This window comes from Fringilla coelebs, assembly GCF_963513975.1.
Source record: "Fringilla coelebs genome assembly, chromosome: 6".
Classification (NCBI taxonomy): Eukaryota; Metazoa; Chordata; class Aves; order Passeriformes; family Fringillidae; genus Fringilla; species Fringilla coelebs.
Genome location: NC_140034.1, coordinates 46,682,894 through 46,702,863, shown reverse-complemented (window position 1 = coordinate 46,702,863; position 19,970 = coordinate 46,682,894). Strand labels below are relative to the sequence as shown.

Here is a 19,970-nt window from a genome sequence, read left to right as displayed (position 1 = left end):
TCTATGATTCACTAAGGTAAATAATACAGTTCTGTAAAGATTAATGACAGTAGCAAGAGTGCTAGCAGGGATAATGCTGGTTTTCAGTCCATGCATCTAAGCTGAGCAGTCAGTTGGAAAGAAATTTCTCTTGGGATATGGTGTTGGGCAATTAGCTGCATTTCCAGAGATTTATGGAGTCTTCTGACTCTATAAATAGTGTTGGCTATTATCAGAATGGAGTTCTGGTCTTGGTAGACTGTTGTTTTGCATTATGGTAGTTCTGAGATGCAGAGGTAGATATTCAGAACGTATTTGCTTAACAGCACAGTAAAGGCTAATCTTTTGTTTGCAAATACCTCCCATTTTCATGTACAGGAAGTTGAAATGCTTCACAAAAATCTGATTACTACAGAGGGATAAGAATGTAACTCCCTTCTAAAATACCTCTGGTAACACTCATTTCCAATATCTGTTTCTTCTTAAAAAAGTACTGAATGTACTGGTGTTTAAATTTGGAAAAAAAGCAGGTGTTTGTGTTTGGAAAACTTAAAGTACTCATGGAATGTCTTTCCTCATGATTTTTAAGTCATTTTAAGCACATTTTCACCTCCAAGATGTCTGACAGAAATATTTAGAAATGGATATATCTTTTTCATTGTTTTAAGTTAACACCTTTTTGACTACGGTCAAATTTTTCAGATTTATTATTCATGAAGTCTGCTGTCTTGTTAGCATATTTCATTCTTGCATTTGTTTAGGGGCCCTGAATTATGGTATGTGCTTCTGAAGGATGACATAAGTCACTCTTCTCCTGGTATTTGCTGTTCATTATTGAAATGTCACCTTTGGGACTGTGACTATCATTTGACAAATGTTAAAATTTCCAGTAACTTTTAATGATCTTGATAATGCAATTATAATGAGAGAAGAAGATGGAAATGGTTATTAGGAGAGAAGATTTGAAATTCTATGGACTTTGAAGTATTCCAGGATATTAACACTGAATCATGGTGGTACTCTTGCTTTTATTTCTAGTTTTCTAGAGGTGAAAATTTGCCACTTTTTCTTCCCAAGAAGGAGGTAAGAATTAAGGTAGAATCTGTTTTAACGCCATCAAGAATAGAATGTAAACTTGGAAATGAGACCACTTGGTTGGTATGTGAGTTGTATTATTGATCTCCTTTTGTTTCTCTAATGTGTACTTGCTTATTTTTCTTATGATAGGTCTATTTCAAAGGCAAGTATCTACTTGTGTTTTCAGAGAAGCCAGATGGTGCATTTGCCTTGGTGGTCCTGAATCTGCAGTGCTTCCTGAACAGTTTAAATACTTAAAACTTGCTTATTCCTCTTGGTTATTCTGAGCTTAAGCTTTTAAAATTTATATAAACTTCTGTCACAATCTGAAGAATTGTTTTCAGTCTGGTAATTTTTTGTGATTAAAACAAAATAATGGACTACAGTATTAAAGTCTAAGCCAGTTTGCTAATTATAATCCTTGAGTAGGAATTATTTTAGCATCTGGAAATAGGAAATAAAAAGATCATAGGCTGAAGGTGCTTTCCCTAAATGTAATTGCCATTTAAAATTATGTAAATGCCAAACTGAAATTTCTTCAGACAGAATGCTTAGGGTGAGGATCTGTAATAAAAAGAATAATGATTTGGGTTTTTTTCTCATTAGACCAGTGTTCCCTGTTGATGGGATTTTGTTGGTGTGTGTGCACAAGAGAGATCTCAGTATGTGTTCTAAATACACTTCGTATTTCTCAGTTCTATCATTTCTATGGCATTAGCTTAATAACCCTACCTTTATTTGCAGTATAAATAGAGGAGAAAGTCTTGATCAGGAGACATATAAACACTAAGTATGTGGAAGAAGATGATAGAATTCTGCTGTGTATTGCAAAGACTGCTATATAACCAAGCCAGTTCAAGCAGGTGATCAGTTAAATACTACCTGTGATTTGTTGGTATCATGCTGAGAATAAATCAGGTTTGTGTAGTGACTGGAAATGACCTTTTTACATTCCTTGGAACTTTTTGCACTTCAGGATCATGAAAATCTACTGCTCTTCCCTGGCTTCCTTCTTTAGTAGGTTTTAAGTCAAATTGTTATGAAAATATTGTGTACAGGCTATTGTGCATGTAGATTTCTCAAGGATTTGCATTGGTTTAGCTAACTGTTCAAAAGATAACTCAAGTATGTATTGCCGTGTCCAACATTTGAGTCTTGTACCTCTGCACTTCCTCGTGAGATTCAAATTCCTTCAAAATACAGCAGAACTTGACTCATTCAGGTATTACATTCTCCAGAATATCTTGGAGAAGATTAGGTCCTTAATCATCAATAATGACCTTGTCCTATGCCAGTGGAGCAGACAAGGCTATAGCAGCTCTTACAAGCCTTTAATATGAAAAGGTGTGCAGATTTTTTTAAGTGCTGTTTCTTTTGTCCTCTTTTCTTTAGAAGGTGTAGCTTTTACCAACACAAACCAGTGAAGAAGTTTCTGATAAATTCTTTGGATAATTATGAAAATAGTTTACATCTGGAAGTGGAAGGAAAGCAAAAAAAAGAAAGTTGAACATGCAGTGTGTGCTTCCTCAGATGCATTGTGACAGCAACATCTGTAACATCCCTGACAGATTTCAGTGCGTTACACCTTGTCCAAAGAAAAGCTGTCTAGATTTTTATCATGGCTGTGCCCAAGCAGGAGGTTCCCTTTCTACAAGGGAGAACTGTTGCTTTCTATTGCTCCAGTTTCTCCTTCCAGTAAGTTTACTGAGGACAGCATTTCTCTTACCTTGCAATAATAATAAACGGAGCTGACACAAGCACGAATTAGGAATGTTTCTGAAGACTGATTATCTTAAAAAAGCCCCCAAGTAATGATGTTGCTGTTTTATGTTGATCCACGTTGGACTACAGTTGTGACTGTTCGCAGTGTTTCGAGCACTTTTGTAAATAAATTTGTGTTTAAAAAATTGGAATGATTGTCCATATGCCCCAGTAGCCCCTGCTTGCTTTAATTTTCACTACTGTGATTATGAGGGAGATATTTTTACCCAGTATCTGACAAGTGAATACAAATTTCTTCCGTATGTGTCATTGCCATAGTTTGTTTTTTTTTTGTCATAGCTTGATATTATGAGAACAAAAGAAAGCTGGGGACCCTAGTGAGAATGTTAGGGAGGGATTAATGGAGCCTTGTAGCTATGGAGTTAAGCTGGGCTTCTGTTTTCACTGCCAGTGACATCTTGATTTATGCATACTGGGGATGTTTTTAAACACAGAAGCAATAGGAAATAAGACAGTTTGCTTCTAGCTTGTGTTTTCTGCAGGGCTTCTTGGCTTTGCCTTCCAGTTAGACAAGAGTATTCAGAACATAATCTTTTTGTTTCATCCTCTTGTTGCTGTTTGTTTGCCGGTTATGTAAAGCTCTCAGCTTGAATTTGTTCTCCCCTTGCTCAAATATTCCTTGAAGATGTAAGCTGGGAACGTGCATACCAAAAAAAAAAAAAAAAAAAAAAAAAAAAAAGAAAATCTCTTGTGCACATCCTGTTTTCAAATAGTTTTATTTCCTTCAGTGAGAATGAGAATGTGGCTCCAAGGATATCTTCTGTGTGTGACCAAGGTGGGGACTGCAAAGGAGAGAAGTGCACAACACATGGTGTATGAGATGAGCAAGGTGGTTTTAGCTGATGGATGGACTTACCAGTTTTTGAGTAGCATTTTGTTTACTACAGATAACTAAGTAGTCTAAATTCTAGTTCAGGATTTGAGTTTGTTGGGAGGAGGGTTGGTTTGTTGTTCTCAGGGTTGGTCAGTCTGGTAGCAGTTTGAATACTCACGCTGTCATTGTGGAGCAGCGTACCCGCAGATGAACTCACACAAACGCTTAAAGCAGCAGTCTGGAACAGGAATATAAACTTCTCCCATTACTTATTTCAGAGGGGCAGATTGCTGAGGTAAGCAAGCCTACAAAGTTGAGATGGATTAGCCGTACAGTAAACGTTAACTACTGTGAAAACAAGCCTTCTTCCATTGCCAAGCACTTCTGATGGCCTGTTGCTGGTCACTTACTAAAAGGTGACATAATTTGCAATTCTAATAGTGTGACACCGTTTTCCTGCCACGCTGAAATACTTCTCAAGATTTCAACATATATGAATATATTTCTAGTGAGCATAATTTTGCTTATGAGTTTAATCTAAAAGCAGAATGATTGACAGAATTTTATTTTTATGACAAAGGCAGGAGCATTTAGAATGTATCAAAGGAGTTTTCCTGGAAAGATGATGGATTTTAACCTCTAGGCCTGTCTCAGTGGTCTTTGGTATTAAATTGCTAATACGAGGTACTGATTAGGATCTTCCCATACAATTAAATCATATTGCTTCATCTTTTGTAGGCTTCTGTGAAACAGCCTCTTAAGCTAATGTAGTTGCAGTGCTGATAAAAAGTAAAACATGCCTTCGTCTTTGTGAAAAAGCACATGAGTGTAGAAGCTTCCTTGGTCCTTTAAGTGCTCTAAAACAATAAGATTAATTTTTGCTACAGAGAATTTAACCACAATACTGCAGTATTGGTTTTATCAGTAAGTCCCTACATGGTGTATGTCACCCATTTCTAATACCACATAGATATATGGTATTAGAAATATGATAGACAGATAAATTTTGGGACTTAGTACTGTATCACATAGAAACTGTGCTATCTCTTGGGTTTTTTGAGCTATGACAAAATATAGATTATATTTTTTAATTTTAGCAGTGTTTGAGGCTGAACATAATGAAAAGGCAAATTTATAGCATCTAGGTTTTTAATTTTTTTTCCGATTAGAATTCTCCAATTCTCCTATTGTGAGAATATTTTGCATCATTATACAGAAGAAGTGGTTCTAATGTTTGTTTTGTCATATAACGAATCAATTTTGGTTTGGAAAGTTCCTCTCCCTAATTCCTATCTTTAAAGTCTTTGTTATGATTCTAATTAGTAGGTATTAGCATATGTATCAAAATGCAAAATGTGCAAGTACTATTTGGAAAATTAAATGCTAGGTTTAGCTCATCATTTTGGATCATTGAGATTTATTTTGAACAAAACATTAGCACACTGAAGTATGAAAAGTGTAAAATTATAGCATAAAATCAACATCAATAAAAGTCTGTCTCGTGTACATGGCTTTTCCCTCTCTTAGTATCCTTGCAGCTGGGCAGAAAAGGCACCAGATAACAAATGTGTTGCTACTCTTCATGACTGAGACTGGAGGAGGTAAATGTGGCATTCACAACATGGAGCTGAAAATATAAAAACATTAAATTGCTTTTATGATATTGAGAATTGGGAAATGGGGTGGATCATTTGGAGTAGAAGGAGAATTTTCCTCACCAAGCATATATTTGTTTTGTCAACTGCAGTAATGGGCCATCCAGCATAAATGCTGGTACCACCATCCCTGCCCTAGTCGCAGCCATGGGCTGGAAGAGCCTCAGTCCAGGAGCTCTGGCGACACTAGGAGTTGTGCCCAATCGTTTCTACTGTGATCCTTCCCCAGTTTTTAAAACCTTCCCTTCTGGAAAAGATGAGAATAGAGGTGAAAAGAGCGGGCCAACTTCCTAAATTTTTCAGATTTGGCACAAATATCTCATTTGGTGTCTTCTGCTCACTACACATTACATAATTTCCTAATTACATATGTTTTACTTTCACTCCAGAAGAGAGGAAGCAACTGAAACAACTGAAGCTGAAGTAACAAGTGAAGAATCTGTAAAGGCAACCTTGAAGATTTTCTGTGGAACTGAATTTAGGTATAGTTTTACAAGGAGGAGCAGGTCTTTATAAAAAGCACCACAGTATCCTATAGCAAAATTATTTCTATCACACAAAGACACTGCAATTTATGCCATAGTTCCCTGAGCACTTTGAGACTGCTGAAAGAAGTGCCCTCCTCTCACTGTTGGAGCTGTTTATTCCTCTCTTTGCCAGCTCAAGTGCTTGAGTGCTTGGGAATTGGATCTTGCTACCAGTGATGCAGCTTAAAACTAATGGAAAGAAAACAGCATTTTATTTCAGTTGGGATCAATTCCTGATCCAATTCACTGTACAGCTGCACAAGTACTCTGCATGGGAGAGGCAGAGAGGGAAGACTGGAGTGATAGAAGGGGGAGTGTGATCAATTGTAATGGTGGTAGTGACAGTTTGCTGGCTTGATGTATTAGTGGAACTGTGTCATTAGGTGCTATGGAAACTTGTTAAGTGCTAGACAAGATGAAACCTTTTTTGTATAAAACAGGTTAAAATAACCCATTTTCAGTTAAGTAATATATCCTCTGAGAAATAATTGTTCCAATGTCTGTGCAGTTGTTCTTCACATTTGCTACAACTGTGGAGCCAGAAATGTCACTGACAGAACATGCTTCTGTTTGGTGGGAGAAAAATAACTTTGAGTGTGGTACCAAAGTGTAATCAGTCAGGATGGCAAAGCTGGTAAGCAGAAGATTAGAGGGGCCAGGGCAGTTGCAGAAACAAGCTGCATGTCAGCTTGCTGGTTTGGCTGTTTAATTGCTGCAGATTTCATGGGAGTTTGCGGTGATGGTTTGTATGTACATGTGTGATTTTTATGGGGTGGTGGGGAATGCTTATGTGGTTCATATGCTTCAACAGATGCTCTAGCACACTTTCTATAGATGTCGTTTCTGACTGGGACTTAGCCTTTCTAACTTGATTATCCTTATTTGAAGAATAGTTTGTACATCAGTGTATTTTCTGCTAAAATTAGACTGGCTCTCTTTTATACACGAGTTGCTTTGCCATAGCAAAGTGAATGCAAATTGGAGTCATTCTGTATAATTTCTTTGTGTTCTGTCACTCTCTATGGTAACAGCAAAAATCTCAACTCCAAATTATGCCTGTCTTCTGGCTTTTTTTTTTTTTTCCCTCTGCTGACATAACACTTGGTACTCTGGGATGCTGTGTATCCTGGGGCCAGAGGTAGCTTCCCTTTGTGGATAGTCACATGTAATCTTTTGGTAAAGGACTGACTTAGATATAACACATTGCCCATTGCTGAGGGCAGCTGTTAGGTCTGAAATCCTGTTTATTGAATATGTGATTATACAAGGATAATGATAAATGCGCTCCCTCTCTTATTGCCACAGATTACAAACTCATGCTGGCCAGGGCACCAGAGGGAGGTTAGGAAGTAGGATGTGCATCACATACTGTCTATTGCCACATGCTCAGCCAGATGTTTTGGTATGTAAAAATCTAGCATGGAACTTACAAAATATATGCACTTACTATGAAATGACATCAAGTTCTTTACTAAAATCAATTATAACAGAATGTTCTTAATTTTCTTTCTTTGCAAATAGTACTGTCTTGTGTGACTCACTGAAGATGACTAATTCTGTTCACCCTGAATTTACCTAGCTGCCATTGAGTACATTTCTTGTGACTCAGTTCATGCTTAAAATTTCTGATTTTGTGCACATTTTCCCAATAATATTTGTGCTTCCAGCATGCAAGAGGCAGTGTCTTAATACACTTGTTACAGGACCAAGCATGCTGTGCTCAGGCAGAGTGCTTTAGAGGTCTCCAGTGTATTGTGAAATGCAGCCATGTATGTTTATCAGGAGCAGCTGGTTTTGTTCTGTGGATGGTGGATCCATTTGGGGGGAGGGGGAGAGTGCTGGTGGCTTTTAGAGATTAGCTGGTGGCAGTTTTGCTTGGGAAGTGCATCAAGTTTTAGCAGAGCCACTGTAAGAGAGAGAGGAGCTGGAAAGGGACAGTGCGCCAGCCCTACTGATCTTTTTGTGTGAGAAGAAGCCTTCGGGTTTTGGTTATGTGCCTGTGGGTCTAACTGCCGCCTTCATTAGGGGAATGTGTAACACTTGCTATTGAAATAAAGATCTGGCTGAGCTGGTACGGGCGACATTTGGACACACAAGGTCTAGATGAGACATCAGAGCAGCTGTGTCCTTGTGCAAGGGAGAGGGAGGCTGTCCGGTTTATTGGATCTTGTCAGATCATGGCAGTGCATGCTTCTTAAATCCCTCGGGGTAGGGAGGGAGTGTTGAAGTAAGGATGGCTTATTTTAGGTAAACAGATTTAGACAGCAGTCCATTTTCTTGTTGCTTTCCAGCTAAGAAACGTGAGGACATCTCACGAAAGGCTAACGTTCAATCTTTGAAATGCTCATGTCTGCCGTATTTTTTGGGCAGGAGCTGCGTGGCAGGTATGAGCTGGGAGCAGGGCCTGTAGCAGCCTGGTTAGTTCTGGTGCCTTTTGTTTAACTTCAGGAAGTGGTGGATGTGTGTTTGCTTTTAATGCTACTCCTATTCTCCTGCTTCTCTCATCCTTTTTCCTAAGCGGGTATCGATTAAGCATTGACAGTAAGGATTTACTGATCTTACTGCTTCCTTTTTTGTATTACAGTGTAACTGTGAATTCTTTTCACAGTGAAAGAACAATGGAAGATTTCTGGATTTAATTCTTGGCTGCTGGAACTTCGTGTATTTGGAGAAACAGGGATTTTGTGGGATGTTCAGCACTCTAGTAGTATATGAGTTATTGCTGTGCTCAGGTCTTCTACCTGTTTTTAGTATATGAAGCAAATGCTTTGCTCTTCAGCTATGCAGAAGGGACTTGTGACTAATGCCTTTCAAACAAGTGCTGTATTTTGTTTGATTATCTTTATCTTAGAAAGGACAGCCTTGCTCCTGCATGTCAGAGTGTAGTTCTGTACTGTGTCTTGCTGTGCTTGGAGAACTAGTTACTACACGGGAATGGATTCCTCTTTCTTGGAGAGGAAGATCCTGTCTTTTGCAGATTAGACCTGGCTGATATAGTACTGACTGATCTGAGAAGTGGGAGAATGATAGATAAATGCTGGGACTGGAAATTAGACATAAGAGACAAGTCAGTAAATAAAATCTCTTCAAAGGCAAATGTGATGTTTTAATTGCAGAGTAGACACAGAACAACTGAGTTGTACGTGAGAAAGAACTTGTTCTGTGCATATGCTCTGTATGGCTGTGGCAGTCAACTTGATGTCCAGAGTGATAAAACTGGAGGTAGTAATCTTGTCTTCTAAGCTTCTAAGTAGCACTTTTCACTCCCTCAGAGTAGAGTCATACAAAAAAGGCTGATTTAGGCTGTGGTGCCAGTGAGAAAAATGATGATGTGATCTTCCTGAATCTGTTATGCCAGTAGTAGAATATTGCTGCTTGATTAATCTGTCAGCTTTAGAAGACTCTGAGATGCTCCACCAACAACTTGTGTCCATACTCAGTGACTGGGGGACAAGAATTTTTTGGGATGAGGAAGAAATGTTAATGGGGGCTAAAAACATACAGGTATGCCTTTTCATGTTGATAAGTGATTGTAATTTTGGAAAATAGTAGTTACTATATCATCTGTGTCTGGGTAAGTCCCAGATTTAAGCATAAAACTTAGAAATTTCGGAAGTTGTTTGGAAGGGGATTGCAGAAGACCAGCAAATGAAGATGCTGATAGAACTTGCATGCTTCTTTAATTTAACAAAAAACTTTATTGAAAATTTTGAAAGAAATATTTTGAATGAGTCATGTGTGTGGATTTGAGCACTTGGGAGAGATACGCTAAATCCAGCTCCCACCTGTTTCCTGAAATCAAGCCTTAAAAAGTTCTGAAGTTTACAATTAAACTTTAAAGTTGTTTTTTCCCTCCTCACTGTAGTACTTTACTCAGTGTAATTGGGAACACTCTACAATAGTAATGAACTTGGCAAGAGAAGAGCCCTTTGCCTGCTGCCAGAGTAAAGCAAATAAACAAATAAGGAAAACAAAAGAAGATCCCTCCCTGTCCCCTTGGCGGGTTGCAGGAGCGGCTGGCACCGCTGGACATGCTGGCGGAAGGGTGGAATGTCCTGCCTTGCATTCCACGCAGATGGCCTGGACCCCGGCCACCCCAGCAGAGCAGAAAATACTGTGCTCTCAGCCATGCCACTTGTGATTTAATTGGAACTGAAGCTAGCTTTAAAAAGCAGTGCATCATCAATTAGAACTGTTTTTATGTACTTCCAAAAACTAAACGACCGTTTTGCTAAGGAGAAATGGAATTCTTCCATCAAACAAACATTAGCGAGATCTTCATTTTAAGGATAATATCTTTTTCAGGTATCTTGCCAATCAGTAAAAAAGCTCAGTATCCCATCTGAACAGAGCACAAGCATCACCTGAAGAGAGTAATTTTTCTGTAGTCTCATCTTCTAGTTGTCGGCAAAATACTGGTTTTCTGCTTTCAAGGATGGTAGCATAATGCTTCTGGTATTGTGAATACCAATGCTATTGCTCAGGAGCATTTGGGACTGCTGGTTTATGTACATGTATGTATGTAGAGCTCTGGTGGTCAGTATTGCCTTCTTATAAAATTAAAGTGAAAAAGCCTTATAGCACTCTTGCAGAAACTTGCGCTCCCAAATTCTAAACTAGGATCTGAGTATTTTATTTATTAATACTGGCTGCAGAAGAAATGTGCTGGTTCTTGCAAGACCAGGCGCTCATCTGGGCTTGTCTTGCAGTTTGCTGTCTGTAGCACTGACCACAATAACAGCTTCTTGATTAATCAAATCTGCAGGTAGCAGGAGAGAGGAATGGTGCTCTTTTCCTGTAGCTTGTACTGTTTGGTTAGTCACCATTAAGGAAGCAAACCCCTGTAACCTTAACTAAAGGATGCAGTAATCATGCTTTGTAGTTATTTATCGGGCAAAATCTGACGCTGTAGGGAAGTAGAACGCCCTGTCCTTAATTGGAGGATGTGATAATGATGCTTTGTAGCTTTCTAGTAGGGAAAATCTGTGATTAGTGTCACATGTTGTTTTCAGATCTGGAGATGGAATAGTTCGTGTTTGTGGGATGAAATAATTTTAGGAAAAACATGGAAAACTACTTCACCCAATTCTACAATGCAATCTTTACACTGTGGAATGCAGGTTGGTAATTCAGTGCTTCCTGATGGTTGATAAGAAATCGTTCCTCACAAGTGATGGAAATATAAAAGCTGGAGTATGATTTCCACCAGGTGTTTAATGACTGGGAGGACAGTGCTAATTAGAAAACTGAAGTCCAAGTAGTCAATTTCCAGCAAAATATTTCAAGAATGCTATGCAAATCCATATATTAGAATAACAAAGCACAAACCAAGTTGTCTCACTTGAGGCCAATGGGTGTTTAAAGCCAGTGCTATCTCAAGAGCCATCCAAAGCTTTGTGAAGCAGGGAAGCACCCAGTGTGCAGGCACCTACCACCTGCATCCTCCTGGTGCCGGAGTGCAGAGGGAGAGGTGAAACTCTTAATATTTGTGGCCTTGCAGGTTTGTGCTGTGACCTGTTGTATGGGTTTATGGGGATTGAGCAGCTGTGAAAGAGCACAACTGCAAACTGGAGGTATTTCCTTGTGATGAAAACAGCCAGCAGCTGTTGGATGAGTGTCTTTTGTTGCCCTACTGGAGTTTGAACCAAGTTTCAGATTCACAACATGAACTTTTTGAAAAACTTTGTGCTGCACCAGAGCATTTCTCTGTGCAGGTGAGTGCATGGTAGTTACTTCTGCATGCTTTTCACACTGAAAATGAAAAAGTGTGAAAATCCAAAATCCCAGGACATTTGGTGCGTTGGTTTTCCAATGTTTGTAATTCAAACCTGCGGCTCTTAAATTCCTACTGATAATGTTTTACAAACCTTCACAAAACTGTTGGATGGTTTCTTTACTTCCCCATAAATATGGTTTAATGGTGCAGGTTTCATGCTAATGGCTATGATTATGCCAGGCCTCCCATTTACTCTGAAATGTTTTTCCCTCAGTTTAACATTGCTTTCAGATACAAACAAGAGGACAAATTACTTGCAGTACCAGATAAGTGTGTACATGGCTGTCTGAATAACTCTTCTTTTTTTTCATCAGTGTATATCTCATTATGTGTGTTGTTCTAGAATGTCCAAAGGCAATTACCAAAAACAAATCAATGCTAGATGATAATTCTAAGAGAAATGTACTGCCTGGAGCTGCTTATTTAAATATCGCCTTCTTGCTAACTAAAATTGGAGGGAAAGGATTGCGTTAGCCAGTTAAAAAGGACAACAATCCCTGTTTTAACAAGCCACGTAGCTCTTTCCACTGTTCTCAGCATCCCTTGGCCTGCTTGGTCAAGCTCAAGAGAGAAACCTGAAATACACTATGTACAGTGTTGAATATTGTTGTTTCTTCATTAGCCAGTGTCCTTCAGCAGGGTGTATAATGGTGGTGCTGTGATTAACTCCTGAATTTTAGGTTCTATTTAGCTTAGAGTTTCTTGTTAAAAATGAATCAATATTTCTTGCCCAAGTTGCTTGGATCTGTGCACCTATTCCACCAAAGCCTTCCAAAGTCCGGATTTGGTAGTGATGAACATGTGCTATAGGCCTATCACAGAGACAAGACTGTGAAAAGTTATCTACCTCTCCACCCTCTCTGAGTCCTTGAAGAACTATTTCTGGTGAGGATGATAAAATACCTCTAAACTTGCTCTTAGCAGTTAAGTCTTCCTATATTTCCAGAGTGGGGCAAGGGAGAGAATTCCGTTGTGTCCCTATTGTTATAAATATATTCTAGGAGAATTTACGAAGAAATGCTGGTGAACATGGAATAAAATTATTTGCTAAACAAGTGGAGCTGCTCTTGATGTGACTAACTGGATTTCAGATTTTCTTGCTGTCTCTACAGAGAACTTGTTTAGGACTCCAGTAGAGCTGGATTTTTATTTTGAATTTGGCCATTATCATGCCAGGTGACTTCAGACACATCTCTCTGGCTCCCTTTTCTAAAATGGTAACTTTCAGGCAGGTTATTCAGAACTGCTGATATGTTAAAGACTCACATATAGTGATATCCTTAAGATACTTAGTCTGCTTCTTGTTAAGCTGCTGATAGGATTAAAGCATTGGTATATATGATAAATATGGAGTTAGGCTAAGGGACAAATGAACTTTTTTTCGTTTAGTTCTTTCCTCTGGATGACTTTTTTTATGCACACATACCCTGGTACCAGAAAATGCAGCACACCTTAAATATAGGGAATGGCTTGCCACCAGTAACTCCAGGTTGTGGTTGAATTTCAGTGTGACTTCTCTTCCTAGTGTAAGACTGGGGTACATAGTTTGCAGTTTGTTTTCCATTGGGCAGTATGAATATAGTTATCTCTGTGAGCTTTGCTCTCACTTGTTGATTTTGGAGAAACTTTGTGGGTGTAAGTTCTGCAGTGGTTGCTAGCGCAGTATCTCAGGGATGGCTGATAACCTACATCCACTGCTGCAGCAGCACTGCTGAAGCAAGAGCAGGAGTCAGAAAAATTACTTAAAGTTTTCAGCTGCTAGAAAGAGTCTTGCAAATCACATTAAAAATGTTTAAAAATGGATATTCTGTGTACATTTACTCCTCAACCTCACAGGGAAATTTTTGCTTGAGTAATAGCCTAACCTGCAGAATGAGTACTGTGCATAGTAGTGAAGAATTCAAGCACTCTTGGTTCCAGCTAAAAGGGAAAAATAGCCAACCATTTAAAGAAACAACCTTGAAATTTCTGTGCCATTCAGATATTTTTATGTGGGTTTCTGAAAAATTATACTTCATAAATTGAATCTTTTCCCTGAAATATGAAAATGATGTTTTTACTAAGCCACACTGTCAAAAATGCTTATATTTGGGCTGACTGGATAATAAGAAATAACACTTGTGGTAGCTCATGAAATAAGTGATAGTGGAGTGAGGACGATGTTTTGAAACACAATGATTTTAATTCAGATTGACTTGTTTATACATTTTTAAAAAGTAAGCAAGAGTTGGCAATAGAGCTACTGTTGTATTTGGTTTCTAAGATATCTGTAAAACACTACCAGGAATTTAAGATACATCTGGCATTACAATAAGTTGAATGAGTTCTGCCAGCATTTACAATAGAGAGCTCTAAACAGTGTTTTGAGTACTTTGCTTTTTAGGGTAGATAGATCTTCCTTACATCACACTTTGAAGGAAGCCTCTGAAAACAGCAGTGATGCAGCAGGTTTGTCAGTGAGGCATGCTTGACCATCCTGCATGGGTTTATTTTGCCTAGAATATCCAGGCCTGAGTCAGAGGGAAGGAAATGTGACACTCTTGGGTCCTGTGGCTTCAGCTTAGATTTCCATCTACGTTGTTGCTCAGGCTTTGAGTTTCTTATTGTTTCTTTACTGTGGTAACACGATAACTATGAACACATTTTTCACTTTTTTTTCTGCAGAGGTCTGGGACATGCTTGTCTGTGAAGAGGTCTATAACAGCAGACTTCATATTTAAAACTAGTTTGTCACTTGTGTTTAGTCATCACCAGAGAACACAGTGCCCTGATTTTCATTTAAAAAAAACCCTTCCAATTTCACTTATTGGCTTTTAAATCTATAATGCATTTGCCTGTTAGGTAATACATGTTTTAAATGTATTATTCATGACTAAGCATTTTCAAGGGTGATTTCCCTCTGTTGTGGACTACTGCATCTTTACAAACAGTTTTTGCAGTCCCTGAGAAGGAAATAATTTGAAAGATTCTGTTATCTAAAGAAGTGATTTCCAACTAAGGAGTTTAAGAGGAAGGCCACCACTAATATTAAGGATCTGAAATATGCATTCATCTCTTCCTGACCAATAGATTAATTGCCTTTCAGTTTTTTAATTTCAAGCCATGTTTCTGCTGTCAAGTAAGAATGTCACCTGATGTACGAGGTGTTTCTCATTAGGCTGTGAGATTTCTGTGAGTGAACCAAGACCTTTAAAAGGGGAAGCTCTGCTCTCGCTGCTGCCCTGGGTTTAAGCAGCTGCCCTAAACTGACAGCTATGCAGAACTGTGCAGCTTCTTAAGCTTAGCAAGTTATAAATGGTGTTCCTCATAACGACCTTGGGAGGTGAATATTGTGTGTCCCAGGCACACACAGAGAAGATGGAGGGTGTTGTGCTTTGGGTCTCTAAGTAACACATTTCCAAAGGGACACTGTGCAGCCTCAAGTAAATTGAGAAGATACATGCTCATAGGAAGGATGCTGCTGCTTCTATTGCAAGTATAATTCTGGAAGTGTAATGATAATGAGAGGAAGTGGAGGACTTCCTGCATTAGTTTTTGTGGCTGTGTGAAGGGGCTGTCTGAATTGCAGCTGTGTTGCACAACTGATAAAAGTTACATTAGGCTGGGCTAAGTCTCCTGAGATGTGAACTAAGACACCTCCTCTTTGTGCTGCATGCACAGTGGTTAAATTCTTATTAACCTGGAAGTCAGAACAGCAGCAATAATCACTGAGTATGCTGTTTGTCTCTGTATTTTACTTCAAGTCAATTGCTTTCCCACGAAATGTGTCGGTGCTAGAGTATGTTCTTAAAGTACAGTTCACCCCTTTGGGAAAAATTTCCACAGTAAACGAATTACTTATCATGTAAGTAAAGGGTCTGTGCAAGCTGGGAGGAAAAGAAAACGCAATGGCAGACCTTTAATATTGTGATATCCCTCTTACAGGTCTCTAAGCAAGAAAGGGAGACATTCTAAATGTGGAAATGAGTCGTTTTATTTGGAAAAAGCTCGGGGTATACATGGTGTGCTGGAGGGAAGACAGTTTCTTAAACTCCTTTCTGAAACATCCAAACTACTTTTACCTAATTTCTAGATTTGACTCCTGCACTATGGATTTATAAAGCAAATTGATGAAAGGTTACTGAATGTATTTTATTTATTGTCTTTTGGTGATGACTATTAAAATGTTAATCATGCTTATCTGTTCAATAATTTGTTTTGTAATATCTTTGCAGTGGCTTTAGTGAGGTTTTTTTCTATTTATTCCATATACAATGTTAGTTTCTTTTTCAACTTGTAAGTTTGCTTGTGTGGTTTCTTTTTTTAAGGCCTGGGACCTTGATGAACTTTACTGTAGGGTTGAAGGGTGATTTTGAGACCAGTATGAGACATTTATTTAAGGTGTAAGGAGAAGTGAGGCTTGGTTCTCTTCTGCCTTTGTGGAGGTATGGTTATGTACCCTCTACATAGCAGGAGAAGTGCTTTGGAAAGTGCTCATTTTGGAAGGTGCTTTTCTTGTGTCTGTGGATGAGAAGTATTACTGTGCTGGCCAGTGAGAGAGCTTTTCAGAAGACTAACACATGCCAGATTTAATTAGCTCAGCCTTGGTGGCTGATAGTGGTTTTTTGGGTTAGTTTTGGGTTTTTTTTATTTTGTTCGTGGGTTTTTTTGTTTGGTTGGTTTTTTTCGAATGGTCATTATGACCACTCAAGTTAAAAAATGTAGAGAATCAAATATACTGTAGTCATGGGGGGTGCAAGGAACCATAGGTGAAAATAGCTTGGTGCATCTGGGAATTTTTTGTAAGAGAAAATAATAAATCAGCATGATTTTCCTGTCATTGTGCTGTACTGCAGGTGTGAATATCCTGTATTAAACCAGGCAAACTAGAAAAGTCCTGTTTCCCAGCAACCCAAAGGGTGTGTGTTTGCCTTTGATAACTGTGGTATGTTTAAAGTCACATATTTGAGGAGAACTGAGGAGTCCTCTACTTTCAATGCAGAATAAGATGGATTAGGTCATTTCTGTTAAGGATATAATGCTGACATTGCCAGTTAGTTAGACACAAGATTTTATGATGAGATACAGATCTTGTGGTGTAAGTTACTGTAGAAAAACCACAGAAGTCTGTAAAGAGGACACTGAAGACAAGGGTGGCAGTCACACTATAAAAGCTGGTCCATTATGTAACATTAGGATGAAAAGAAGCAGAGAGAAGCTCAATTTCCAGAGTCCAGCTCCTTCCCTATGTGCAATGCTGTAGATAATGCAGGAAATAACAAAATACAAATGTGCATTCAGAAGAACACCTCATTTTTCCAAGTGCATTAAAAGGCTGAATATTAAATTTTTCATATCATTGCAGGCCACATGTTTACCTTTTTGTGTGTGTTGACGTCTTTCTGAACAGTTTGACTCAGGAGAACCAAAACATGGATTTCCTGTTCTTAAGAGGAAACTGAGTGTGCTGTCAGATCTTCTTCAGCTGCCTTCAGTTATTTTACCTATGTAGTTGTGAAAGGACAAACCAGGGACTAGCAGTACCATGGACTAGCCTGCCTGTTCAACTGCCTGTGTTATAAATCTCCTCTAGCACTGGGCAAGGACAACATTCCAGAATATGTTAGTCTTCTCAGGCTTCCTAAAAAGCATCTCAAAGGTCAGCTAGAGGGAGCATGCTAATTAAGGAGAAAAATGTTTTCTTTCTGTACATTCATATATCAATAAATTCAGAAATACTTTCCATTACTTTTATTTCAATTTCTGTGTATTGCATGGATATTAGTTTCTAATGAAATTAGTATTTTATCCAGATCTCTTTATTTAGGAAGTTCACTCTGATTGGTTATTTTAAATTGTAGTGTTCAAATTTTGTCACAGTATTACAAATAAGGATTCGTATTTTTTAACTGCTTAATCACCTCCTTCGCTGGAATTTCCTCCTTTATTACAGTTGAGAACTGTGAATACCATAAGTATAAGTGCACTTTGCATGAAATCTCAGTCAGGATCATGGCAACAGAATTATTTGATGTCTTTGGTTATTAAATAGATGAAAGTAATGCAACACATAGAAAGACTTGTCAATGATGCTCATGTAATCTGTCATCTCATTCCATGCTTCTAACTTCTCTTTCAAATGTGCAGAAGAGGCCTACATGGATTAAAGGTCACGGTATGTGTATTGCTGTCAGAGTGCATTATTATGGCAAATTGATGCATTTTGTTCCGTGTCCTTGGTCTCTGTGGGTTGTAATTTCTGTGAAAGGTGGAGATGAATAAACTTGTCTCATTTTATTATTGTAAGATGAAATAGGCATGAATTTCTCATGGTTCTGAGTTTTCTGCCCGGTTCTTGTACTTTGCCTGGAACAGTATTCCTGTAATTATACCTTTTGCATGCAGTTCTCAGTATAGCTGGGCAGCCTGAGTCCAGCATTACCTTTATGAAGTTTTGCTGTTTTAATTATTAATGACAGAGAAGGTGTGTTTCCATGGGCAAACAGGTCTCTCCTGTGGTTTATTGAAGGGATCTTTGGAAAGTAATGAATTTTTAGTCTGTAGGCTGATAAATCTAATTGAAGTTGTGGATTAAAAAAAAAAAAAGTCCGTTCCTGCAGGCCCTTTGATGCTATGGGTGCTCTTTGTATGCTTGCAGACTAAGTGGTTCAGCAGGCACAGTAACTGCCTACTGCACAACTGAGCTTATGGCAGCTGACTGAGTGATAATGTATGGTGAGGCTGCCAGGCAGGAAGATAGAGAGTGCTGTAGTGACAAAGCATGTGGCAGCACTTGGGGCTTTCCAAGAGATAATCTAGCTGTAATGCTCTTGATTTCTAAGGAAGAAATTGCTAGAAACACGATACAGTTTTATCTCAACAAGACTGACTTGGACTAGCTAGATGTGTTACTGCTTCTGTTACAGGAACAATTTGGTTGCATCTCTTTTTTAAGGTGCGTATATCATCTTTCTTCAAAAAACCCAAACCTGCCACCAATTTACAAAAGGCAATTCTTTTCTCAGTCACTGTGTTCCTTCAGTCAGCTGGTAATGAGGTTATGTAAGTTAAACTGGGTCTGTCTCCTCTTGAATGCAGTGATTAGTGCTCTGAGTAAACTAATCCAAACCACTGCACCCAATTGTGCACACAAGTGTAGCTGAAGCAAGGTAAGGGGGCAAAAGGAGATTATTGGGTAAAACGTTGTAGTTCAACATGAATTTCCTTTTTGAGAGGCTCATATGGGGTTCAGAGTGAGGGCAGAGGCTTTGAAACTTCTATATATCAAGTGTCATTTTTAGACATTTTTAGCTCTAATTTCATGAAGACTAATAATCAAAGCTAAATTTAAACAAGGGGCTTTCATATGCCAGTGATGACAAGTACTATTGCTACCTTTGTGGTGGAATACATTTTTTAAAATCTTTGTTTTTGTTAATACACAAGTGGGCTTTTGGCCTCCCATCCATACATAATAATTTTATTATCAGTGATTTTGGTCCTGTTCCATTAACTACACAAAATTTAAATACACTTCTGTATTTTGGAAGAAAAACTGTATAAGTGAAGGGGTTTTTCCTTTTTTTAAATAAAGACTTGATAGTTTCATCCAAAAGACTACAGTGGGCAAAGGTGAAGTACATTATTTCTGGTTATGTGCTGGGGCATATTTAATCTCTTCTGTTGGTTTTAAAATCTGTTAATAAACTTAAGGTTTTGTTCTGCTGTATCTGGGCTCTTTTTTGTAACAGCCATCAACAGTGAAAAATTATAAGAACTTTATGGAGGCTGCAAACATTTTTCTTGCAGTAAAAGGCTGAGGGGTTTGTTTTGGTGGGGTTTTTTTTGCGTTTGGGTTGGTTTTTTTTTTTTAAGTAAAGGGGCCAACCAGGATGTTAACTGAACAACCAAGGATGTCCTCCACAGAAGTGCTGTGTGAAGTGAAAGGTCATTGGGAGTTGGAGTTTGTATAGCTCAGAGAACAGGGAGAATAAAATATGGAGTGTCATTTAAAACAAGCGCCTCTTCCAATGTACCGATTCAAAGGGTACCGTGCAGCAGCACGTCAGACCCTCTCCTCCTTGGCTGCTGAGTAATCGCTCGTTATTTTTTCCGATGCGATCACCGGTGAGAAATGAAAGCGAGCGCAGGCTGTGGTTGCGGTGAGTGGCTGCGCGGTCCCCGCCTTTCCGGAGCTGGGCACCTGCGGGCAGCGGGCTCCCTCTGCCGCCCCGGCAGCGGCTCCTGCTCTGCGGAGCTTCAGGGATGCGCTGCTTCCCTCCCTTTGCAGTGGCACGATTAAATTCTCTTGATGTGTTCAGAGACCCTGCAGTCAAGCGGTTCGCGCTCCTTTGTGTTCCAAGCAAAGGTATAGTTCAGCC

At 38.8% G+C, this 19,970-nt stretch overlaps 1 protein-coding gene across 2 annotated transcripts in view; it reads left to right on the top strand.

The window, feature by feature from the left end:
• MOB2 (MOB kinase activator 2) overlaps positions 1 to 19,970 on the top strand; it is a 108,159-nt gene that overhangs the window by 12,614 nt on the left and 75,575 nt on the right. The window contains exon 2 of one of the 2 annotated variants that reach the window (XM_084208070.1): positions 7,140 to 7,236. The exons of the other annotated variant lie outside the window; for it this stretch is intronic. Coding sequence (XP_084064196.1) covers positions 7,217 to 7,236 — 20 coding nt within the window. The 5' untranslated portion in view covers positions 7,140 to 7,216. The remainder of the gene's footprint in view (positions 1 to 7,139; positions 7,237 to 19,970) is intronic. 2 annotated transcript variants of the gene reach the window in all.